At 34.2% G+C, this 26693-nt stretch overlaps 1 protein-coding gene across 1 annotated transcript; it reads right to left on the reverse strand.

The window, feature by feature from the left end:
• Nucleotides 1-1774: 1774 nt before the first annotated feature.
• LOC129220992 (uncharacterized) lies at nucleotides 1775-26146 on the reverse strand. The gene is made up of 3 exons (XM_054855428.1): nucleotides 25937-26146; nucleotides 23086-23605; nucleotides 1775-2736 (listed from the first exon to the last, which is right to left on the reverse strand). The coding sequence occupies exons 1-3, from the start codon at nucleotides 26144-26146 to the stop codon at nucleotides 1775-1777; spliced, it is 1692 nt and encodes a 563-aa protein (XP_054711403.1).
• Nucleotides 26147-26693: the final 547 nt, after the last annotated feature.

Here is a 26693-nt window from a genome sequence, read left to right on the forward strand (position 1 = left end):
CGAATAACGACATGCGAGGGATGCATTTCAAGACCCCTCACATAATTCGAAATTTCACGCTGTGGAAAAGGGTATGTGTAAAATTTTTCATAAACATATCTAATTATTTTAGACACTTATTAACACCATCTCAAATTGTTTTAAACCATACCTAACGTTTTTTACATAAAGAACTGAATTTTTATTTGTATTAAAAAGCAATTTTAATCTCCCTACATAATATACTGTTACGATGTACAAAACCAGTGATCAACGGGAAAGAGAGACATAAAAGAAACCAGTACGGTACATGTGGTTATGTATCATAAAATGATGTTCTATAATAACACTGTACAATAGATCCAGTAATGATATTTGTAACTTTTAAAAAAATAAGATGTTGATGATTGATGCTGCATGATCAAAATCGTTAGTTTAATATATTTTTTAATTCATAGCTTCGCTAGTTCTTTTATAACGTGTCCATCTATGGCAACACCCCTCTTCCTGGTTTCTTTCAAATTAAAAACAAGCAGTACAAGAGAAGCTGCTCTTGTATTGCTTCTCAATACAATAGCAGCTTCCATTTTCATAATTTTTGAATTTGGCTTAGGCACTAATCGGCGAACTTTTACTGATTTTTCTTTTCTTCGTTTTTATTGAACATTTGGAAGATTCACTCACACCTAATTTGTCGTGCTACCTTTTTTAGGTGTTCAAGTACCTCGAGAACCTTTAGTTTTCCTTTAATTGTCAGAAACTTTCTCTTTTTTTCCGTCTTCACAAACTTTACATAAAACAGTGCTCTTAAGTGCCATTATGTTTCATCAACTTTTGCATTTAGAATGAAAAAAATAAATGGTAAATGAGGAGTAGTTATTTGTATACACAAATAAAGCTATGTTCAAATTAGTACGGTGTGGGAACTCCTGCTGCCAGTGATACTAAAGGGGTAAAAGTCTGTTCACGAAAAAAATATTTTAAGTAGCCATTACTTTCACACTGCAATTCCCTTCTGAAAATTTTCGTGTTGTGGGCGAGGAATTAGCCTTAGGTCTAAAATTATTTTCTGGTAAAAAAATTGCGATATAGCCTTTTCGCGTAAGTCGAATTGTATTGTGGCGGGAGTTGACTGTACCAGATATTGTTCTCAATTTTAATTTTAAAAAATATTATTGCTTGTAATACAAATGTGGAGCCTGATGAGTCCAAGCACAGATCCAGAGGGACAAACCTCTTCTTAAAGCTGCCAGAGATAGCCAAAAATTGTGTTTTGAGGTATGGGGATCCTTTTAAGAATTTACTATGAGAGAGCCACAGACTCCTTCTTATTTCCGAACATAACACTTTTATGACCGTTCCAGCCTTTCAATTTGTGTGTTTATATTTTAATGACCCTCTCCAAAAGTAGAAGCTCTTGTGTGAGTCTTAGGTTGACTTAATTTCTGACTCACCCTTGTCTTGTACATTTTCTGTGTTCCTTGCTGAGAAGAAGTAAACTGGTGAGTAAATTTATTCATACTATTAATTTGCATGTATATTATAAAGAAGTGTTTCAGAGTCTGAGATTTTATTAAAGTTTTCAAATTAATTTTAACAACATTTATTAGTGAAGATGTTTATTTGTAAATTGACTTTTATTTACATAAATAGAATGTGTGTGAATGAAAAACAAGCATCAAAATATGTGTGACAAAAAACATTTCTAGTTCTACAATGATATTTAGTTCAAAATATTTGATGTGATGTTTAAAGCTACTTTACAAATGGTACCCAGTATTTATTTTTTTTTCTTTCAACTTTCTTCATTCCACAATGTCATTACATCGGAGCCTTTGGTTTTCTCTAGAATTCTTTTGTTAAGTCTTTCTTCCTGTTCTTCAGAGAGTTCTAATTTCCAATTTCCAACGCCTCCATTACGAACAAAATCTCCATTTGAACCCTGTCCTTCTTTGATAGCTTCTGCATTAAACTTGCACCAGGCTCTGAAGCCCCTCGGCGCCTTCGGGTTTTCAGCATACTCTTCGCACCGGTCAAGCATCTCCATAAAAAGCTTGTTCGTTGTCTTCTTCATGTGTTCGAAGCTACTCTTGTGCACGATTTCCCCAAGTAATTCCTCGTTGTCCGCTAACGCATCAGAATACTCCTTGCCGAGAAACGCTGCCAATTTCTGGATGGTACTTGCTGGATCTTTCTTCATTGCCTCGTAGGTCACAAAGAACACGTTGGAGTCATTTCTGTGCTCGTACCAAGATAGAAGATTGTCAAAATAATCATTGAAATCTGTTTTACCTTCGATAAATAACTCAAAGAACTCTTCGAATGTGCCATCGTTGTAGTAGTATGCTGGGAATAACTTGGTGTGATGGAAAAAAGAAATGCAACAATCTTTCGGGTTTCGAGCGACGTACACATATTTAGCATCTGGGGAGTAGGGAGTCAAATTGAATGGAAAATGGATCTTGATGCACCCAGGACCTGGCATGTTTTTGATTTCCTCGGGGCCCAGCATTTCCAAAAATGGACTCAAAGCGAAGTACTCTTCTATTGTGTCCGGGACTTTCCCTTTATTTAAGATGAGCATTACCGTCTGAATCATCCACGTGGTGCCGCATTTCGGATAGGTGGCTACGAAAATATCGTTGGGGGCTGGTTTGTAATCTATCGCAGCTTTGATAATGTCTGGAACAAAGCACTGGCAATATCTGTAACCATCTACTTCGATGTACTTGGGAGTCTTCTTGGTTTTCATGATGGCTAAAATTAAAATATACATATGGTGAATAATTAGTTCCAAGCAAAGCAAAAAATGTGACAATCTTAGTTCAAGAACATGGGCGCCCATATGCAAAATTTTAAGGGGGGGCTCAGATATTTTCCCCATGGTTTAGCAGGATATTTTCCCCATGGAAACCGATTGTATCACAAATTAGAGTTATTAAAATTTAACATTTTTAATAACTTAGTCATTAATGGCTAAAAAAGAAATCTTTTTATATTTTTTTAAAGAAAAAAGTACTAAAAGCAAGGAAGTTCTAATCTCAAAGGAGGGCTTGTGCCCCCCCTTGCCCCCCTATATGGGCGCCCTTGTTCAAGAAGAAAGGGAAAATGTAAATCTTATGACTGAAAAGCTACTGATCTGTATTTCTGTTTGTTTTTCTCATCGTTTATTTTCATCCTTCTAATGCAAAACATGCTTCATAATGATTATGCTTTTAAACAGTTACGTTATGTAAATCCTGTACTGAGTATTTTTCTCTTTGTTCTTGTTGCTGAACAAAGAAAACCATCTGTATACATTTGGGCAAACAGATTGAGTATATACAGGGTGTTCCGTTTTCACCTGCAAGACCTTTATTTTCGCAACTGTTAGTCTTAGATGCATACTTCCAATTGCAAAAATGTTCAAATCAGATGCAGAGTTAAGATATTGACAGTTTGAAGGAAACATAAAAATAAGTCAGAAAATACAAAGTTTAACTTTCTATACGGACCCTAAGTTCCCTAACCAATATTTAGAGAAATAATCTCTATTAAAAACTATTACTGACACAAAAAACTTGACATTAGTGCAACTAAAACTCAAGGAGGTATTCCAATTCAAAGTTTTAAGGGGCCATACAGAAGATGTGATTAGAACTTATCGCCCTTTCAGAAGAATGAGAGGTCGTCTAAGTAAGAGAAACAAGGTATTTATATTTTTCATTGCCATTCAAAAATAAATGCAAATGTTATTCCGTGATCCGTGATATGCAAAAACACACTGCAAAACCTCAAACAATTTGAAAAACCTCCTCTCAATGCACACATATAATTTTAAACACTTGTTAACCGCTATATTTTCCCGGGTGTTAATGATGGAGAGTGAAAAATGGTGCAAGTCACAAAACGCTGTGTTTAATATCTCAGTGAATACTGGGTGAATATTGGTTGTGTGTTGGAATTATTTTTCAATGGAGATTATTTCCCTAAATATAAGTTAGAAAACCTGGGGTTGGTATAAAAAGTTAAATTTTGTATTTTCTGACTCATTTTTTATTTTTACTTCAGACTTTGAATATCTTAACTCTGCATCTGATTTTGAACATTTTTGCAATTGGGAGTATACATCTATTACTAACGATTGCGAAAATAAAGGTCTTGCAGGTTAAAACGAAACACCCTGTATATATATATATATATATATATATATGATTTTCAACTCTTCCGATATTTTATCTTGCTGAGTTTTTCTTGAATGCCTGTCGTTTCACCACTATCATTCGAAAATTTCTATCCTTTTGCTTCCAGGTTAATTCGAGCCAACACCATTCGTAAAATTTAGCCATAATGTCTACTAGGTTTACCCAAAGATATAGTTAATGAAGGTTTTGATAAAATTAATTCTACCTAATTATAAAAACTTTTAGAGTGGCTAAAGGTTTCTGAAGTCAAGTGACATTTTTCTGGAAAAAAAATGACCGAAGTATGGGAAATTTGAATTACTCAAACGCAAGGATTATTTTCAGCCTTCCTTAAAGTGTCGACAATCATGTCAGTCAATGTAACAATGGAAATATAGTCACTTTCTTAGTATTAGTAGATCTGAAAATGTTTTTCTCAAAAAAATCTAATTTGGAGCGATTTCAAAGGAAGATGTCGCTTTAGTTCTTGTAAAAAATACGATACTATAATAAATAAACAAATAATTGAATAAAACTTTTAAAAAAAGAAAAGTTTTTGAAAATTGAATGTGCAGTTAGTAGAATTTATAAGAAGTAATTATCTTTATATGTTTTACATTTTGAGATTTTTCCAAACTAGCAACTGTTCCGAAATGTCCATTTTAACCAGCGTCGACTTTTGTTCACTTTTGTTTTCTCGTGTATGTGTGTGTGTACATATGTTGCCTCACATAATTCAAAAGCAAGAGTCGTATAAAGTTGAAATTTTGCATGTAAGGTCCAGTTGTGTCCCTCTTTTTAGTTGCAATCGAATGTGCTTCACTCGTGTTTTTTTTTTTTTTTTGAGGGGAAAGGGGGGAGGGACAAAACTATGTTGATTTCAAAGCAAATCAAAGTAATATCATCAATTGGCGATCATTTATCGAAAATTCAGCAAGCTTTTTCTCGCCAACTTCACAGTAAATCGCCGTGTTGGTAACGAAAATGAGATGCCGAATCCAGTGTCAACGCGGCGATATTTAGGGAGAGTCCTATTTTACCAATGTTAAAACATTGTAGATAGTTCAGTAATGAATTTCTTAAACTCTTTTTTGCCTCTGTCCTCGGCAACATGGAGGCTGTAAATATCTTGAATGTTATGCATACATTAAGCCAAAGTGTCCAAGTCCCTTAAATATTCTATTTTTCTTTCTTTTACACATTCCATTTGATTTAACTTTTGTTACTGCAATTTCTGGTCTCAGATGCTAACAAAAAAGCATCACATTTCTTTACATTAGAAAGACCACTCTATTTATTTATCATACTTCATAGTTTGCAGGAAAGTGTTAAAGAATTCATAACCGAATACTAAAAATTAAATTTAACAAAAGAAACCCTCGTACAAAAGAACGTACACGCACCCATTTCTTTTGGGTTATTAAAAACAGTTGGTTATTATGTAAGCATTAGAAGGAAATCGTGTGGTTTCATTTTACATTTTTGGAGGGGAAAAAACCTTTTTCACGAGAATATGTGTTTTATCGAGAAGAAATCTTTTAACACTGGGTTTCATTTGGAAGAAAAATTGATTATTTTTACGGATCTTTCACACAATTACGAACTTTTCTCAAAATTCTGAAGCCTAAAAGCGGAATATAGTGATAAAATAATTCTGTTTTGTAAAAGCATTTCGATTTCATTTGCTTACAATTATTATTATTATTTTAGTAATTCCCGAACGTTTTAATTCACTTCATGCACTGGCTGCATTTCTTGGTCTAAATAAAAATATAAGCGGCAATTTTATTAAAAAAACGTAAATTTTGGAATTCAAGTTACTAAAATATGTAATGTAGAAATAGAAACTGGGTGAAGAACAAAAAAGTGTAGAGGGTAGAATTCATGTCAGTTCAACAAGGGCTGTAACATGATGGTCTCGGATTTTTTTGAACTTAAAATATGTTAAAATTCATAAAAAATTGAGACATACTTTTTTTTCCCCCAAAAAAATGTCTTGGCCGAGATACAGGTTTCCAAAGATGGCGGTCCTTTCATGATTTCTCACTTGGGATTTTCGTCAAAATGTTTGAAGTTCATTATCTCAGGAACGGTAGAACATATTTTGTTGCGGTTTGTTTTATTTAAAAGGATATTTTTTCTTGTTTAAAAACATATGCAACATTTTGCAATATGTGCTTTAGTTTTTTTTCCATAGTCTTTTGAAAAAAAAATTAAAATTTTTTTTTTTTATTTTTCTCAAATATGTCAATTTCAAAAAATTTCATTTTTTTAGCTTTTTAGTACCACTGAGTACTACGTTTCCTTAAAAGGAGAGCTTCCACCTTTCTGTTTGCCTAATTTAATATCAGGATACAAAAAGCATTTTTTAAAAATGAAAAACAATCTTTTTTATCAAAAAAAACTAAGAATTTTCATGAAAGATTCATAAATTTAAAAAATCTACTACTTCGACAAAATTTGAGTTTAAATAAATTTAAAAAGGGAACTCACCTATTTTTTCTCTCTAGATGCGCCGTTTTGTTTGACAACATTTCGACTTCTCTCCTATTTATGCAAGTCGACGCATCATTCGAACAACTAATGTTCGCTCGAGCGTGCTCTTTAATCCTCTCATAGCTTGTTAAGATGCCCTTGCTTTCCTGTGGTCATTCACATCTGCTAACTGTTCAACATTAAATCTTATGCACAAAAAGCAGCAATATTTAATTCCTTATTCGTTGAAAATCTGCAGTATGTCAAATTTTATTGCGACGTAGTTTTGCAATAGGGTGCGCTTGCAAAGAATTGCTAGATATTATCTTGCATCCTTACATATATATTTATTTCCTTTGTTAGCTTCTTACTAATTGCATGTTAAGGGGCAACGACTTTTTTTCTTTTTCCCATAAATTCGTAGAAATTGTGCTTTACCAAAATAATGGTAAAAATATTATGAAAAGCGCAATCTGTATAGCTTTTCCTTTGTACAATAGAATCAACCTTGCGCAGAATTTGTTTAAAACGGAACTTACTGTGAAATTTTGATTGAGAGCGAACTTCGATTCTTTTAAATTTAACTGCACTGAGCCTTAAATTTTCATTTTTCATCTTTACTAATAATAAAGCTGAAAGTCTCTCTGTCCGGAGGATGTCTGGATGTCTGTAGGATGTCTGTGACGCGCATAGCGCCTAAACCGTTCGGCCGATTTTCATGAAATTTGGCACAAAGTTAGTTTGTAGCATGGGGGTGTGCACCTCGAAGCGATTTTTCGAAAATTCGATTTTGTTCTTTTTCTATTCCAATTTTAAGAAACTTTTTCAGAGCAAATGATCACAACGTGGAATAGTAAATTACGAAATTATCATAACGTGGAACCGTTATGAGCCATGGGCGAGCCATTTAACATAACCAATTGGCGAGAAATTCATCCTCCATTATTTGTTACTAGTGGCATCCGCACGGCTTCGCCCGTAATAGAAAAATTAAAGGTCTTTTGGTTCGCTTGTATATTTACAAATAATGTATGGTGAATTTTCTCGCCAATTGGCTTGTACCGACGTTACAGTTCCACGTTATGATAATTTCGTATCTCGCCAATAGGCTTGTGCCCATGTTACGGTTCCACGTTATGATAATTTCGTAATTTATGATAGTCTTTTTCTTAAAATTGGAATAAAAAAAGAACCACATCGAATTTTCGAAAAATCGCTTCGAGGTGCACACCCCCATGCTACATACTAACTTTGTGCCAAATTTCATGAAAATCGCCCGAACGGTTTAGGCGCTATGCGCGTCACAGACATCCTACAGACATCCTACAGACATCCAGACATCCTCCGGACAGAGAGCGGGGGTGCCACTAGTGAGGAATAAAACGACTTTTTCAGGTTAAATAGTTGCTTTTTGGTGCAGTTTAAGTCTGGCTTGTCATTTCAAAAATTTCAAGGGGGGGGGGGGTACAGTAGGGTGGTTCAAAAAAACATGTAAAAAAAAGTTTCTCCTAGATAACAGGACACCGCTCACTATTTTTAGACTTGTGGATCGTAATATACTGGAAGGAATTTAGCCTCCTATTTCAACTGAAAGAGGTTGCTCAACCCCTTCCCCCAAACTTCATAAGTATGGCGAGGGAGTTTAAAAAAATACATTGAACTGAAAAAACAATGCTACACATTATAACATACATTAGTAATATGCATATACATTGCAATAAAATAATTATTTACAAAAAAAAAAAAGGTTTGGGAAATTAAACGCTTCTAAATTTGTGACATTTTCTATGCTCCGGCTAGTGTTAAATTAAGGGGTCATCGAGCTTAGATTTACTAAATAGTATTATGCTGTAAAAGTTGTGGCTTCTTACTCAAATTTTAAGAGGAGAAAATGTGGAGAAAACGTAGATTCTGAGGACGTAAAATCGGGGTTTCACTGAAATCCTAATTCATGTTCTTTTTACTAGATTTTCTGCCTTAACAATATTGCTTTTTGAAAGCAGACGATAAGACGATATTTTTCAGTGCTTAAGCGCAAGAATAATAGCGTCGCGGTCGTACTCACATTGACGTTTTAACTGTGTCTGGCTGGATGTTTGTCCCATACGATTGGTCTGGCAGCTTACAAAATGTTTTGAAATAGTTCCCTGAGTATCATAATATAAAAATTGAGACTTAGAAAATAAGTTAGGTTAACACTGTTTTTGCGTACATTCAGTACCCAGTACCTGCAAATTGGCCCTCGGTCCAAGTTAATAAACACGCGTACGTTCAAAGTACATGCTAACTCTATTCTATCCTACACATTTTGTTACTTAGAAAATAAGTTAGGTCTGGCGGCCCTGGGCTCTTGAACTATAAGACAAATCATAAATTCAAAAGCGGAATAGAAGGATCAACAGTCGGGGCCCATTCAAATTTTGCGGTGTTCCTTGATTGGTCAAAAAGGACTGGCTTTTGTCGCATGTCTTTTCTTAAGAAGTTCATTTCTTTTGCATTGAAAAAGGCGTTCCTTGTAACGCCGAAACACGTGTCTGCATCCTGCAGTAATCTGCAATTTGTGCTTTTTGACATTGTTCTTTCTTATTTTATTTGAAACATTGGTTCTGAGGGAATTCAAATAAAAAGGGCTTAAGCCCGTTGATTTATCTATAACCCCACATTAATCAGGTTCAGGATACCTAGAAATTGCGACACAGTGTAATTACTTTTCGTTTGAGTATGCATTTTTATTCTTTTCAGTTTCAAAAAGAGGCTAATTTTCATATAAAGATCACATTACATTTTCTGAAAAGATATCAATGTGTTATTGTCCTTCTAAACCCTTGTCCAATACTGAATGAAAAATTTTTTCTTGAACTCGGGATTAAAATATCATTCTTCTTTTTATTGCTCACTACATTTATCTTCTGCAGAAATCTGTGAGAGAATAATAATCGTTTTCACACACCAGCCCGTGGAATTTGCGAATCAGTCACAATTCATGCTAAAATCGTGATTCTACGTTTTCTGATGAAATCGGGAAATCGTCGCCATGCAAAGGGTAACTACTTGACTCAACCGATACGGTCCGCTGATAATCCATCTTCATTAGAGCACCTTTCATTTTGTTTGTGTTTTTATGGCTGTGTCTGAACAACACTGGTCCAAGTCCACTTTCAAACTGTCGGGAAGTTGTGCTTTCACGGCTAAGTTTACAATATACTTACTGTTTACAAATGTAATAAAAATGATAATTTCATAAAAGCTCCTAGAATTATGCTTCTGCAAGGTGTTGTTTCCTTCAGTCAAAAGTAGTACTTTTAGTCACTGAAATTGATAGAATAAGCAAAATAATAATAATAATAACATGTGGACCCAGAAAATTCTTTCATTTCCACAACAATTATGTTTTAATTAATTTTTTTCAAAATGTACGAATTTTCAAACAAGGCGTGGTCGTGATGACGTCACAAATGATGCACCCAGCATCTTTGAACCGCGTTTCCACGTTATGATAATCAAGAAGCAAATTAAAATTGCGCTATACGCTTGCTATCAACCATATCATTGACAATACACGTGAGTAAAGTTGCGAATTAAATATTTTGCTCTGTGAATGGCAACACAGAATGACATTAAAGAGCGGGGGCTCTAGGCCATGGCCTAGTTGGCCTATTCAGTAATCAGGCCCTGTAAACAAACAACATAGAATCTGAAAACAGAAAGCCCAATGAGCTAAGTCTGCGCGCATGCGCAGTCGCTGTGGCAAATTTGTGACATCCGCGATTTAACGTCTAGTTGCAACTGTTGGATAGGTTTTAGTCTTGATTGAATTTCATTTCCTAAGACAACTTTGGAATAACTGTTAGATCTGTTCTAACCTTGCAATTGTAGTCCGTGATAAACAAACCCTATGAGCTGAGAATAAGTACATAAGAATTTAGAGAAAATTAGTGATTTTCAAACTTTAATTACTCCGGCCCATGATGTTCCTGGGGGTTGAATTTTTGTATATGTACTCAATGGCCCCCCAAGAATATGTGTACAAAAAATCATTACCGTAGCCCCCCGGGGGGCTGTTATAGAACCCCGGGAAGGTACAATTTGCAGAGCCCGATCATTCTAATATTGCACATGGGGCACATTTCTATTTCAGGGCCTCCCTAGGGCTCGATTAAGATTTTTGAGACACTGCACGAAATTCATTTTGTGCTCCCCCCCTCCCATTTCCACTGATTCTATATAATGATGCTATAAAATATTTTGATGTGCGTAGTAACACAACCATGCTAAATTTGGTGGTATCTCATACATTTAAAAAATAGAAGAGATATAGTGTACGATAGTTATATAAAATGTGGTTAAACTTTGCCCGTTGCAGTAAACCGTAAATATCAAAATTATCTATGATATAACTTTTAATAGTAAATACAGACTAAACTTGGAGTGGTTTTTGGATTTGCAAAGAGATCAAATTTTTAAGAGGAATTTTTATCAACAAATAAGAGATTATTTTCCTTGTCTAGGCATTTGAAAAAATATCAATTATATCATTGTACTCTAGATTCTGAGTGAAATCATTAATTATTTTTAATTAGCATGATAAATAAGGGGAATTTAGGCCCCCTGAAATCAAAGAGGAGGGGCCTGTGCCCCGCATGCCCCTGCGGTAATCAGGCTCTGACAATTTGGGGGGTAAAAACGAGGGGGGAAGGGGAGGGGGGTCAAATGGCACATCAGTAGGGCACAAGGAATGTGTGTGCGAAATTTCAGCTCGATTCCTTTTTTCGTCTGGGCTGTAGCCCTGTCAAAGAAAGCGAAAACTTTTTTGAACAGCGATTTTATAACTTTAATACCTCCTCCCCCTGATGGTCCAGGGGATTGTATTTTGATTTACGGCGTCAGGGGCCACTAGAGATTGAGTGTACCAAAAATCAACTCCGGGGGTCTTCATGGGGCTGAGATACAGAGGGGTGAAAAATCCCAACCTGTTCTGTCGTGTAATCTTGTTCTTGGTCGCTTTTATCTTCTTTCGACTTTGGCGGTGGATTTGCTTCTGTTGGCTGCTGACGTTTAGTTTCCTTGGCGGGGCGGGACGCTCACGCGTCCCGTGATAAATTAGCCGGACTCGCGCACCTCGTGGCAGTTTCTATTTCTATTTCTATTCAAGAGTCACAACTGACTACAACTGTATTTATGTCGAGGTCTGCATACTAGTGCCTTGCCTCCATTAATTTATATACCGATAGATGGCAGCACCATCACCGGATCGAACAGTTAATGAGAATTTAGAACTAGTCCAAGAGCTAATAGCTACCTGGTACTAGCACCCCCAGAGGTATCGTTTCACTTGGAGGACATTGAGACCACGAGCATATTTAACGTCGCCCAGTCCCCTTTAATGACGACGGTGGGTCTTCGACCAGCGGGGATCGAACCCGAGCCCCTCCGGCCCCGAGTCCAATGCCCTACCGATCAGGCTACCACGGCCCTCGTGGCAGTTGTTATCAGTATGTGGCAGTCTTTAGAATGTTATCGCAGTATGTGATAGTTCACAGTCCTTCACATTTCGCGCGAGTTCGTTACAGAAATCTTCATGTTGTGTTTATTAACTAACAAGTTTTATTTGCAACTAACATTGTATTTTATTGTGTTAGAATTAAATTTTTCTCAGTTAAAAAGTTCAAGTGTTTGTCTAAGTTGCTTGTGTCACAATTTCTATACACTAAGAAACAGAGGGAATATCTGAAGACTATAGTTCAAATGATTTCATTGCCCCGCGACTTTTGGAAGCGTTGAAGAGGTTAAATTTATGGTAAGAGTCTTTGAACTTAGGAACTTACTTTGACGCGCAACAATAAGAAATTTGTTGTATGTTATCTTCAAATAACCACACGCATTTTTTTTTGTTAAACTTAACATTTTCTTTTTGAAGAGGAAAATTAAAGATCTGACCTCTCTTGTGACACAAAATTTGGATGATAACCAAATAATCTACAGTATTATAACCGACGAGAGGTCAAAGAACTGAGGGGAGGGCTCATAAATTTGACGACCCTGCCCTCAGGAGGGAGTCATCATTATTGTTTAGCAGAAAAAGATTCGCAATACGAGAACCTAGCAACAAGTGTAATATTCGTGCAAATCTCGTATACAGGATAAACTAAATGAGCTGCAAAAATTTACTTGAAATCGAATAACAGTTATGGAGTCATGCACTAGCGCAGCCAGAAATACCTTCTGGATCAGATTTTTTGGTCGAAAATACCATATGAAGGGGTTTTTCTAGTTAAAAATACCCTCTAGGGTTCGTTTTTTGATCAAAACTACCTTCTGAAGGGGATTTTTTGATCAAAACAGTACTTTCATATGCATAAACTACTGTATTAGAATTTGCATTTATGTTAAAATCAATACCTATGGGGAGTGTTTTAACCCCCCAAATCCCCCCTTCGCTGCGCCACTGGAGTCATGTGTAAAAACGGCCATCAGTAATGGCTTTTGTCAGATGTACTTTCATCCAAAAACTTACTTTTTTAAGCAATCACGATTGCTTATTGTTCTCACTTGACTGGCATTCCTATGATTTTATTTTCCCACCAGCACCCTCCGCAGCATCACCGTCGACCGGCTCCTCACGATGAGCATCACCTCTAGCCAAAACCGTCTCCAGGTTTCGTCAATATCCTACACTGACACGCATACATACACGCACCTACACACATATACATTTATACACCTACACACATACATACACGCACCTACACACATATACATTTATACAAATACATACATACATACACCTACACACACATACATACACCAACACACACACCTACTCACTCACATACACACAACTACATACACACTCATGCCTGCACACACATACACATCCCCCCCCCATACACACATACACACAACTACCCACACACTCATGCCTGCACACAGACACAAACACACATGCCTACACACATACACATACCCCTACACACAAACACACATACCCCCACACACAAACACACACGCCTACATATACACACACACTCGTGATTGCGAAAAACATAATTTGAATTCAAAATGACAAACTTCAAATTATTGTTTTTTTTTTTTTTTTTTTTTGCATTGAAAAATGCATTTCTTATAATCCGGAAATACGTGTCTGCAGCCATTTAAATTTTGAGCAGTTACATATTTTTAATCATTTATAATTTCGACCCAGAGGTACTCTTCTAACTTTAATTAATTTTTTTTTTTGTTCAAAGGATAAATCTCATTGCTGAAAAGGAAGCAACTGAAATGGAAATCTTCCGAATAAGTGCACTTATCCGAAGAGAGAAAGTAATAGGATCATTATTTCCAATCGTTAGTGTTCACGGTTCGCTAGCTTCTTCTGCCATTGCTCTTAAATGAAGCAAAATAAATTTTTGTTTACTTGAAGGGATTGTCTCTTAGTCTGTATCAGGGATCATATACAAACTATGACTTGTAATATCGAATTAAGTGGGCAGTGCAATCATGGGCAAAAAAAAAAAAAAAAATTCTTTTTAAATCAATGCTGAATTTTTCCTAGAATGGACCATCAAAGAAAAAAATATTAAACCGCAGCTAACAAATGATGCAGTGAGAAGCAAAGGGATGTGATGAGAGCTCAGAAATGAGTGAACTGTATTATGAAAATTTTAATTATTTTATTGATGCCAAAGGGGCATTGAATTGATAATAGTTCTTTACATAGGCCAAGGGGCCGTTACATATATGTGCAGGGCACAGCTGAGGGTTACTTCTTCATTCGTTGAACATCCAATCAGGAACTTGCATTTGGGGTAAAAACATGAAATATTAATTGTTTCTGATAAATTTGATATCACAGATCTCAAAACTGTTCTCAAAATCATCAAAATAATTACGGTTAATTAAAAAAATTTAATTCAAAAGTACGAAAAAATCATGTGATACCTAAACGCTCTGTGATTGGATATGACGTAACAGTTCACGACTTCTACTGCGGCTTCGTTGTTTACATTCCTCCATTGCGTTCTTCGAATTTTCGATCGTCATATTTTCTGCTATTTTGTGTTTGTTTTATACTTATTCTCTCCGGTTATATTGTTGTTGTTTATTTTTACATTGTTATTCTTCGTTTTTATAGTTATTTGTCGTTATTTCATCGTTTGTTATCTGTTAAAAATGTCGTCTGTATTAGACGGATATGTTAAAGGACAATCGGATAATCTGCCCAAGATCGACAGCATGACATTGTTTGCTTTCTTGGCAAAAAATCCGAATTTTATGGGAGCTGAAATGAAAGGCATAAAAACAAAAAGGTAAGTTTATTTTTGTTACTAATACTTCATTTAAGCGTTTTTTTATTTTTTGCGTTACATTACATGGTTTCACACGTTATCTTCAAACATGTCTTATTCAAAATTGATATTAATGAAGCAGATAGTATTTTATTGTAATTCATTCTATGTGAAAAAAGTCTCATTCCAAAAGGAAAACGCAATAAATGCTACTCATAACAAGTGTTTTCATCCTTTTTTTTTTATAATGAAAACATTACTTTGGTGTGTTACTGCTCGAATGTATATTTCTTACAGAATGATTAAATGGGCGATAGAAAGCGAGTGGTTTCATTGTTGAATATTCAACACATATATATTATCATTTTTTATGAAAACACTAAAATTAGTCACGATTTTTAAATTGCATTTTTAGGTTGTTAAGTACCAAAATAATGAATTTTTTCTAAGGGATTCTTTGTCCCATTTTATTTCAGAAATCTTAATTTTTCAAAGATTTTTTAATTTACCTGCAAGAACCAGTGAGAGTTAAACACAAGATTTATTTATATTATATTGTATTATTATTATTTACTCAGATATGGTATAAATTGGTAAAGCATGATGTATTATTACAAATGCATAATGTACAAAATGAAAAGTGTGAAACTTTTACAGAGAAATTTGTAAGTTTTCAAAAAACACTTTGATACATAGATTTTTTTTTTTTTTTCAATTTAGCGCTGGACGTGAATCTTATGGAGATAATGCTGTAGCATATGTACAGCTAAAAAGAGAAGGGGCCACTTGTACCGTGAAAGCAAGAGTGACACCAGAACACAGCATTCATAAGAGTGCGTACAGGGTAACTCTTACATGCAATGAAGTCGATGAAGAAATTTTGTTGGTGATGTGTGAAGACTGTGCTGCATCACAAGGTTAGTTTCGAAAGGTTTCTTATTATTATTAAAAATAGCTAATATATGTTTTACTTCTTATAAAATTATATGCAAGTCCCTTAAAGACAAAAATAAAATGCAATGAAAATTGCAAACACATTTCAAAGGACATATCTTCCAATATATGTTATTTTAAAATTATTTAACTATAGCCCGGAGGGAATTTTGATGTAACATTTATCATGGTCATTCTTTGCAAAAGTTGAAACTGCTGTAAAATATCATTTTCCTCCATTAGTTCTTCGATGCTGTCCCCTCTTAAATACTCCTATAAAAACCCATCATGTACCTCATGCGTGTCTAACAGTTATCTAATTTTGAAGAGTAATGTTTATTTAAGTAACTGAATTTTTATTATTATCAAATTTATTTTCTGTAGTAATTTGAAATATCCTTGTGTTTAAGCTAAATTGTTTTTCTTGTTCTCTAAAAATCTCAACTTTGTCCTCGGAGGCTTCACTCTTTCTTGCTATTGCCGAATGTTTTATGAATCATACATATTGTTAAGAGTTTAAATATTTTTCATGATGGAGTTGCCATATGAAATCCCAGTTTTACCGAAAATGATAATATTCGAGCGTGCACACTTATACAGTGAAACCTACGTGTAATGATTCTGTCTTTTTCGATAACCTGTCTGTAATCATTTTTTTTCTTTAGCCCGAGCAAAGTGTCAGCATGAATAATCAAACCATCTACAACGATAACTTGTCTACTGCAATACTTTTTTTAGGTCCCAACAGTATCGTTGTAGACAGGTTCTACTGTACATCACTGGCGTAGCCAATGGGCCCGGGCATCACCCGAAATTTTCGTCATCGATGTTGCAATAGTGCATGTAAAAAAAGACGTTTTTTAAAAAAAGTATTTGTGTATGTGTGTGACAGAAGTTGCATTATCAGGAGGGAGGGGGGCAGGGCCGTCGAGAGAGGGGGGGCAAGCCTATGCATTGCACAGGGGCCCGCGAAGCGGGCCTAAGAAAAAGATAAATCCCCCCCCCCCTTTCTTTTGAAAACTTTTATGTTTGAAGGAAGTTTTCTTCCTATAGTAAAAATTAAAAAGTTTTCAATCGAAATAAGTTCTGTGAAAGTGATCATGTTCGGACTGAGTTACCCTATCGACGCCGTTAACCAAAAAGAAGTATTATTTTTATTTTTATTTATTTTTTTCCCGTGAATTCAAAGCTAAAAAAAAATCGCTTCTTTTTGAAAAATAAACAGAACTTTGCTGAAATGGACAAGGGGCAAAAAAAAAAAAAAGACTTTTAAACAAGCGCTTGCATTTTTAGCGTTCGAAACTCAAAACAAGGCAAACGACGTAGTTTGATGAAAAGATTTTAAAATATGAGTTGATTTAAGTTTTGGGTACAGTGATACAAATTGAAACTATTTCTAGTGTTGTTTCTAGAGTAAAAATGGGGGGGGGGGGGGCATTTTGATTTTGAAAGAGCATTCTTCATCAAAGTGTATAGAATGCCCTTACATGTGTAAAAGGGGCACAGTTATGTCACCATTAATTAGAATCAGTGCTGGATTTACCTATAAGCTAAACAAGCTATTATCGCTTAGTTCCTCCGCTTCATTGGGGGCCCCCCGACTCTCGAAAATATTGCATGATTCGATCCTAAAATAAGGAAAAATTCTTTTTAAAATGAATCTCATTTTCACGTGCTTGAAAACCTTAAGAACTTGCCAATCCCTTGAGACATTTTAAACTTCCTCAAATGCAAGGAGGGGGAGGGGATGCCAAAATATGCCAAATTCAGCTCCTTGCTGCATTCTGCATAAAAAATGTAAAAAAAAATGGCTATTACGTTTCTGTAACACATTGCTTGCTTGAGATATATTTTCGTGACTAGCATGTTCACATTTGCTATTTATTTTTAAACGTGAATTTCGTATTTTGAAAGTTCTTTTGTTATTGCTTGTTTTTATATTACTTCTACTGCATATTGTCAATCTCTTTGGCATTAGAAAAAATTACTACACTATCTCTATTCCTTTTCTTTTTCTACACTACTTGTTATTAAAAAAAAACAAGGAGTGCAGATTAATAGGGGTTTCTTACTAAGTTAGAATGTAAACTATACAATCAAGCTTCAAAATATAAGAGATTGGAAATGGAGAGTACAAGTGAATTGTTTTGAATAACTTTGATTGTTCTAGAGGTCTTGAAAATAATTAAAAAAGTTTCTGAAACTGATTGAAAAAGTGCTTCAATTTTATTTCCTACCAGGTGCATAAAGTAGGAATTGTCCAAGTGTTATTTTCTCGTTGTCTAATTTCTAAATAATTCCACCATTTCTTTTTAAGAATTTTTTAATCTTGATCGTTTTCCAGTTAATTCAGTATTGTGTTTGTTGATGAGTTGAAGGGATGATGATCAAAAACTAATTATACCCATAGTCGATGTGAGCAAGGGACAACGCGTCATTGTTTCTCCTCCTTCGCTCTTCCTCTTTGTCGATTTATATCAACAATTTGTCGAATCACGAGCAATTTGTATTTTGTATTGTCTTAGTTTGCAAAAAAATATGAAGTTTAAGAAATTTATTGTTTTCCATTTTTTTCCTGATGTTTTTGTAGTTCCTATTATCCCGTATAAGGCCTAAAAATGCAGATTTTTTAAATGTATTTTTCAAAAAAAAAAACCCCGGACCCCCTAAAATTGGAGATATTTTACCCTCAACCCAAAGGAGCTCCCTGCATCACTCTTCTAATGTCCTTCTTCCTCCAAGGTCAAAAAAAAAAAAAGACAGCTCAGCAGAAATTGTTTATTTGTTTATTTATTTTTTTGTTAAACACACACACACGCGGAGCAAAAAACACATCGCGAGGGAAAAAGTTATAAAATGGCCTGTTTTGCTATTGACATAAAGTTGTCCGAACTACAAAAAGGGTTCCCCATTGCAAACCAATTTTAACTGAAAAAAACCCTTTTTATCAGACCAACTAACATTATTTATGTGAAAATGTAGCCGAGAAAGAGGAGGTTAAACTAAAAAATTAAGGGGCCCTGAAGAAACTTGCATAGGGGCCCACAAATCCTGTCGACAGCCCTGGAGGGGGGGGGCAGAAAATGTCCATTCTCCATTAAGTAATACTTCAAGTGGAAATAAGATTTTTTTGCACTTTTTGTTGTCTTTGTGTGTGTGTAACAGCAGTGGCATTCAGGGAGGGGAGCACCAAATTTTCGTTATCAATGCAGTACTTTATGAGGTTATTATACTTTGTTATATTAACAATGTTCATAAATCATAAAGATATAGTAGATAACAAGTAGGTTATTTTTAATAATAAATTAACTATTACTATGATTAATATACTTTTTTTATTAAAAAGACCGTAGTTGAAAAAATAAATATCGAAAGTATCATGATATTTTCAAAATAAATATCGGATATATATCGGCAAACCCTGGTTTTCAATAATATAAGATTTACCCATATTGAAATTTCCATATGGTTCAAATCTCTAGACAGGTCCATCTACCATGTTTAGTAAAATGTGTTGTAATGCTGTTTGTTGAAAATTTTCTTTGTTTTGTAGGAGGATGTAAACATGCCATTGCGTTGTTAACATGGTTGCATCGACGAAGCGAAGAACCATCTCCAACCTCCGTTCGCTCTTACTGGAAAGGTTCAAGACTTTCAACGGTTGGAAAATCGTTGAAGTTTATCAAAGCTAAGGAGCTAGGAAAGAGGAAAATTGATCTGCCTCTGACGGGAAGTGGCTTCTTAGCTACTGTATTGAAAGAAGTGGAAACTAATGAGAGGCACAATAGTGTGCTCCCAAAATACTTCAAAAAATTTTCTGACGTCAGCGAAATGTCTTTGCACCTGCTTTTAATTAAATTTATTAAAAACAACTTGGGAAATTGTGCAGATGACTTTTTGAAGTTTTGCTCGAGCGAAATTACTGATGAAGTGTGTGTGAAAGCTGCACTGGAGACGACTCAACAACATAAGAGCGCAGTATGGTTCGAGCTGCGCTATGCCAGAATAACAGCATCCAAGGCACATGAGGCTGCGCAATGCCACACTCCAGATGGATCCCTTGTTGAGCTCATATTGGGTGCATCCAGCCTTAAAGATACTGCAGCTATGGCACGGGGGAGAAATCTGGAGAACTATGTCAAAAAAGAAGTGGAGAAGTTGCACCAAATAAAGATTGAGCAAGTTGGATTTTAAGTGTCAAAGGAGTTTCCTGTTTTGGGGGCATCTCCAGATGGCATTTGCAGCGAATTCACCATTGAAATTAAATGCCCAACAACGGAAAAAGCATTCAAGACGTACATAAAAAATGGACACATCACCCCAAAGTTTTATGGCCAAGTCCAAATGCAAATGTTTTTTCATGAAAAGAGACAATGTTTATTCTGTGTTGCAGATCCGGAATTTGAGACATCAAAGAGGGTTACTGTTGTAAAAGTAGACTATGATCAAATCTATTGTAATGATGTACTGCAAAAGTGCACTAATTTTTGGAAGCTGGCTGTATTTCCAGTACTAAAAAAAAGTATTCAATGAATGAATGACAAACAAATACGCCAGCAAATGAATGTTTAAAAATTGAATGAAATATTAACTTATATGTATTGTTGAAATAATTTATATAATAGTAGTCAATGAATCAGAAATTAAATTTGAAATGCACCATATAACTCAGAATTTTATTTATGTAAAGAGTATACAGAGGTAATACAGAAATTTTATTTATATTCATAATCATCTCTTAGTTTAAAATTCATATAATAAAAAATAGTAGAACACTCTTGCACACTGATGCATGAGAACCACGTATATGACATCTGTAGGGTACAAATACATGATTGTACAGTTCTTTTAGATTCCTTTTTACCTTTCTTGAAATATGTTTTGAATATTTATAAATGCATAGTTGGACACTTTTGAATCAAAATCAAATGAACATTTTAAAGAGCTGATTAAGTTAACTACAGATAAAACTATATACATATTAACAATTTTTACGAAAATCATTCATTAACCTTCAGCCAAATCTTTCTAAGCAAACAACTTTAAAGAAATGTGATGTGCTGTGCATTGAAAAAAAACAAAACAAAACAAATAAAGTTATCACAGGTAAACTATATACATATTATTTTTGAAAACATGGATAGCAATTTATTTTATATATGAAAGTAACATTTTAATGAACATTGGAAGACTTATTTTATATATGAAAGTAATATTTTAATGACATTTATTTACATATTAGCTAAACTATATACATATTATTTTTAAAAACATGGATAACAATTTATTTTATATATGAAAGTAACATTTTAATGAACATTGAAAATTTTATTTTATATATAAATGTAATATTTTAATGAAAATTGAAAAAAACAAATGAAGTTATCACAGGTAAACTATATACATATTAGCAAAGTTTAAGAAAATAATTTCTGAAATTTTAACCAATTCTTTCTATGCTTAATAACTACAGAAATAAACTGATAAGTAATGATAGTTGTTGTTGCTAATATTCCTCCCAAAATAATAGACACAAAGCATTTTATGCAGGAGCATAGGACACAAATGATCACCTTAAAAACCTCATTAAGTTCCCACAAATTAAGCTGTATACATGTTGAAAAAACTTAAAAAATAAATACATGGTAAACAAATATTTTACATTACTTTACATGATGATTAAAAGTATTTGATAAGTACGAAAATACGTTCTGATTTTTTTTTTAAACGTTGTTACAATGTACATATTGACGAAATGAGAAAATAAATTCATGGAAACATAGATATTTTAAATTACTATACACTGATTAAAAGTACTTGATACCTTCGAAAATATATTCTGATTATTTAAAAAAACATTATTGACAGTGTGTTTTAAGTATAAAAGTAACATTTTAATGAACATTGAAAATAATAGATTAAGTTATCAGAGATCAAATTAGATACATACACAACACAAAATGAAGGGAAATAATTCCTGGTATTTTAAGGGAATCTTATAAGATTGTTTAACACTTTAAAATAAAAACACATTCAACTCTGAAAATTGCTATAGCTACAATTTTTTTTTTTTAATATTTCAAAGTGTGATTAAAAGTATTTCAATACCTTTGTATAAGCAAAGCATTACATTTAATAAGAAACTTGAAGTAGACTCATGATTTCATTATATATGTTAGAACAACATTTAGTTTGATATTTTAAAAAATGATTGAGTTACAGGTTAAGCTATAGATATATGCAGTTAAAAAATCATTGAATTTAGTTACAAATGGAATATAAACCCTCAAATGAAATTCTTGCTATCTCTATACAACTTGGCATTAAAAAATATTAAATTTGTTTTTTCATCAAATTGTCCTGCATATTGATAATGCCGCATCCGACAATCATAGCAAAATCCAGCAATGGTATTAGATTTTTGTCTATGCAGGCATGCGGGCTCAGCATTCGAAACTCACGCAATCGGCCAATCACTCTTTCAACGTGGATTCTAAGAGCAGCTATCCGCTTTGACTGTTGCACTTCTGCCTTAGAGCTTTTTTGTGCCACAGAGACTGATGGAGGGCGAACGAGAGCACACCCTTTCTGCTCTAAGAGATGAGCAACATTCTTAAATCCTCGATCTGCCATGATAAGAGCTGGGCTATTTAATTGATCCAAGTAGCCACAGTTCTGAACTATTATGGCATCGGATGCCCTTCCTCCAAACCCTTCGGACACAAAGGACACCAGTCCATCTGGCGTGCATGAAATTAGGTATTTCACTGTGTTGCAGTTATAATAAGCTGACCATGTGAGAGCTTGGTGCACAGGGTTACTAGGTCTCTCAATTTCAATTTCCATACAGTCGATGATGGAATTGACTTTAGCATACCTAGCTCGAAATGGGATAGGCATGCGTGCACAAATTTCTTCGTTTTCTGGCCACAAAATTAGCTCCTGTAAAAATTTGGCCAACACAGGAAGCGACTTTGAAAATACCCTGCTTACTGTACTTAAGTGGCATCCAAAGTCAATGGCCAGAATTGAAAATGGCAAGTCAAGCCTTATTTTCTTTAACACCATGTAGATGTCCCGAACAGGTATTTCTGCATGTTGCTGAAGATTTTGAATTAGAAAAAAACTTTCTGTGGGAAGACCCAGAAACAGCTTTGGGTTTCTCTCGATAAAAAAGATAGTAAATGAACGCATGCGATCATTCCTCTCCCATCTTTCATCTTCATCCTCCGAACATTCGAAGCTTTCACTTGGGCTCCACTGCGAAGCTCCACTGCTGCTTTTACTGGGGGATTCAAATTCACTATCTCCACGGTGTTCATTTTCCTCTCGAGGTATGAGAAAGTCCTTGGCAGGCAAACAGCTTAAATCAGTTATAAATTCAGGTACATTAAATTTCACCGGTGATGTTGCAACTGATCTTATAGCAACTGATGTATTGATTCCTTTGCTCCTAAAATATTTCACCGGTTTTTTCAATATATTTTCCTCTGTTTGTGTACTTTTGTCGCAGAAACGAGGTATAGCAATATCAAGATCTTCTTGGGCATCTTGTGTAGGTTCACTTCTGTTTTGTGCAGCAGCTGAAGCAAATGCTTCTTGCACAAGGAACATCTGTGCCCGTTTCTTTGCCCCTTTCCGTTCTATTGGCACCTCCACATTCTGTGATTGGCAATGGAAAAGGTGAGGGACAGTGCCTGGTTTTAACTTCAGTCTTCTGACATCTTTCGTCAAACTCCACTGAAGATAATTTTCCATGTCATCCTTTAACTGTAAATAAATAAAAGAGCCTAATGTACTTCACATATTGAAAAATATGATATAATATGCATTAACAATGAAGAGTCAATAAATATCCAAATATATTTTAATGCTATTAGATTTGAGAAGTATAGTGGCTAACTCGGATTTTGGAAGAGGGCAAGGCTACTTACTTTCTAATCTCCAACAACTCAATGCAACATTCACACTGCATCAGCACATCCCGTCACCAACGTACTTTCTCCCTAAAACCAGTTTTCAGCCAGCTTTGCCATGACAGCAAGCCGTATTGTACGCTTTATGTGGGGAACCTGATGTGCGAACGCTGTTTGAGTTACGCTTAAGTATACAGTCAAATATTTTTGGTTGTTAATTTTTTTTAAAGGTAATATCATGAAAAGTAGAAGCAATTCACTTTTGGCTACATTACTGGCTTACAAGCTAGGCTGCAATCAAAAAGCTTAACAGTGTTAGAAATCAATAAAAAATTTTACTCGCCCATTGGACAAGTGAACATGATTATAAACTGGTCCACAGACAACTTCACTTGTCTAAGTTAAACTTAGCACTAAATAACCACCCACATTTTTTTTATTCTATAAAAAAATTGGTGTTCCAAGGACCACTGAGTATTTGTTTATGGTGGTCCAAGCCAAGTTTTACGGGTCTGATACCAGTGGACCAGCAGTAATTTCGAATCCCGCTAAAAAACAAGAAGTTTTCGTAGTGTGCAAAACTTTGTAAGTAGATTTTTTACATTTTAAACAGTACCATAGCTTTAACCCAAAATATCAAATTAATTTTTTCTTCTTCTTTTTTTATAATCAACGTACGGATACATTGAGCTTACGAATGCAATTTTAAATTTAGCTTAGGTCTTTGCACCCATAAGTTTTAATAATTGGTGTGAAAATCAGTTCCTTGTAACCTCAAAGCATTTACCTGCTATTTCTTACGATTAGAAATATTTTTTCTAGTTTTTTTGAAACCGGGACAAACTGCCCCCCCCCCCCCCCTTTTATTTTATTTATCTATTTTTTTTTTACGTAATAGACAATGATTAGCTTGCAGATACTTTTGAGTTGCGTGCACAGATACTTTATAATTTTATATGACTCTGATCAACGTATTCAATCATTAAATAGTAAATTACTCATAATAAAATCGTATTTTAGCAAAATGTGAAATTTAAGTTTTGTATGAACTCAGAATAAAGTAGAGCCCATTATAGTGAAAGCATATAGACTATTATTTTTTAAAGGAAATTGACCAAAAAATTTTTTGATACACTAACTATCAAAATTTCATTCAATGTAGTTAATTTAACATACATGTGTATGTGTGTAAATCATCATGACAATTTATTAAGTTTAAAATAATAAAATAAGTATTAGTGTAATTGATATATATTGATGTTTTTTTTTTATTTGAACATTTTTGCTAAATTACAAAGATAGTAATAACTAAGTCCAATTTCATTGATCTGTGAATATTATTTATTCTCCTAGTGATAAGACATACTGATAAATATGATTTCCCACTGCACAGTATACCTACCCTTCGAATTATTTAAACTAGAGATGGAAGTTTCTGGCTCTTTTAGACATTTCTATTGTTGAAACTTCAAAAAAAAAAAAAAAATAAAAATAAATAAATAAATAGCTTTTAGCATTTATATCAGGCCAGGAATTAATTTCTTTTAAAGTAATATTCTATTTATAAGTATAAAAATTTGTTCAAATTATTAATTTGTTGTCAAATATTTTTCATCGCTTCATGTCTTCTCTAATTTAAACAGAAAACAAATTCTAAGTTCACAGAAATTATGTATCTGGTTGTTTTATGTCTTTAAACAAAGTTTAATTCAAAGATTTTCGAAACTTGCTACTCCCTAGTACTTGATTGATGTTTAGAAAAGAAAGTTCTTTCGCTGTTTTTTTTTTTTTTTTTTTGATAAAATACTACTTGAATATCTTTTACGATATTACAGAAATTAATAACAAACAATGAGTAAAATGTTCTGTTCCCCATAAAAGTTGATTAGATAGTTTTGCAGTATTTAAAAGGGCGATTCTCGAAAAAATGTCCCGTGCGTAACACTAAGATTTTTTTTTTTTTTCCAGCTAACGAAATGCTTTAATATACTATCAAAGCATCAGTTAATCCCATTTTTAATTAATAGTTCCTTGAATAAAGTTAAAAACTTAGTGTTACGCACGGGACATTTTTTCGAGAATCGCTTAAAAGCATCACAGTAAATCAACTTCCTGAACGATGCCTTTATATATTTCATTACAAATGAAATACTATGAAAAAATATTGATTCAAATGTGTACTTACCGAAAAATGATCTTCACAACACCATAAAGACGATTTATTCGATAGTTTGGAGTTGAGTTTCTCGTCCCTTTTCATCGCCTTGATCCATTTTTTACGGATTCCGTTTTCTTTCGGAACACTAAAAAATAACTTGTCTTTGCACTTGACTGTTGTACTTTTACATCGAGGTACGATGCAATATTTGTAGTAAGGTTTTTTCGCGTCAGCCATGGCAAACCAAAGAAAAAAATACGATGTAAACAAGGTGTACTTGGATCTCAATATCGAGATCGGCTAGTTTTTCCCCTATCAGTAAGTGAGCTCGGCGCCAAGCGTGAACTGTGACGTCGGTACGCCAACTTTGTATTCTGTTGCGTTTCTGAGATACAAAATATAGTGCGGGATTAAAACTCTTTTGTAACAAGAATCAGGACTCCAAAATAGAAAAAAAAAGTATTTTTGTTCAAGATTTTTTGTTTTTCAGCGTTTGAAAATAATTTTAGAAAATGTGCAAATTCCTGATTGCTTCTGCTAGCTTACTCTTACTTGCCGTAGGTGGCGCTGCTGTAGGGCATGACAGGGCATACCGAACATTACGTAGGAGCTAAAATTAAAAAATTGGAGATAATTAGTACAAAAGGTATTAGAGGAACCTGTCCTCTATTTTGAGGCAAGAGATGGTACTAATAGCTCTATCTGGTGGGTGGGTGCTGCTATACAGCATGATGTAGAAAAAAAAACGAGCTGATGTGTTCATCACATGACTTCCTTTTACACC

This window comes from Uloborus diversus, chromosome 4 (genome assembly GCF_026930045.1).
Source record: "Uloborus diversus isolate 005 chromosome 4, Udiv.v.3.1, whole genome shotgun sequence".
NCBI lineage: Eukaryota > Metazoa > Arthropoda > Arachnida > Araneae > Uloboridae > Uloborus > Uloborus diversus.

Coding starts and splice junctions, on each gene's coding strand:
- LOC129220992 (XM_054855428.1), bottom strand. CDS start 26,146: ATGGCTGACGCGAAAAAACCTTACTACAAATATTGCATCGTACCTCGA. Junction 23,606..25,936: donor GTTGTGAAGATCATTTTTCG/GTAAGTACACAT, acceptor ATTTATTTACAG/TTAAAGGATGACATGGAAAA. Junction 2,737..23,085: donor AGCTTCGCAGTGGAGCCCAA/GTGAAAGCTTCG, acceptor TTTTAATTTTAG/CCATCATGAAAACCAAGAAG.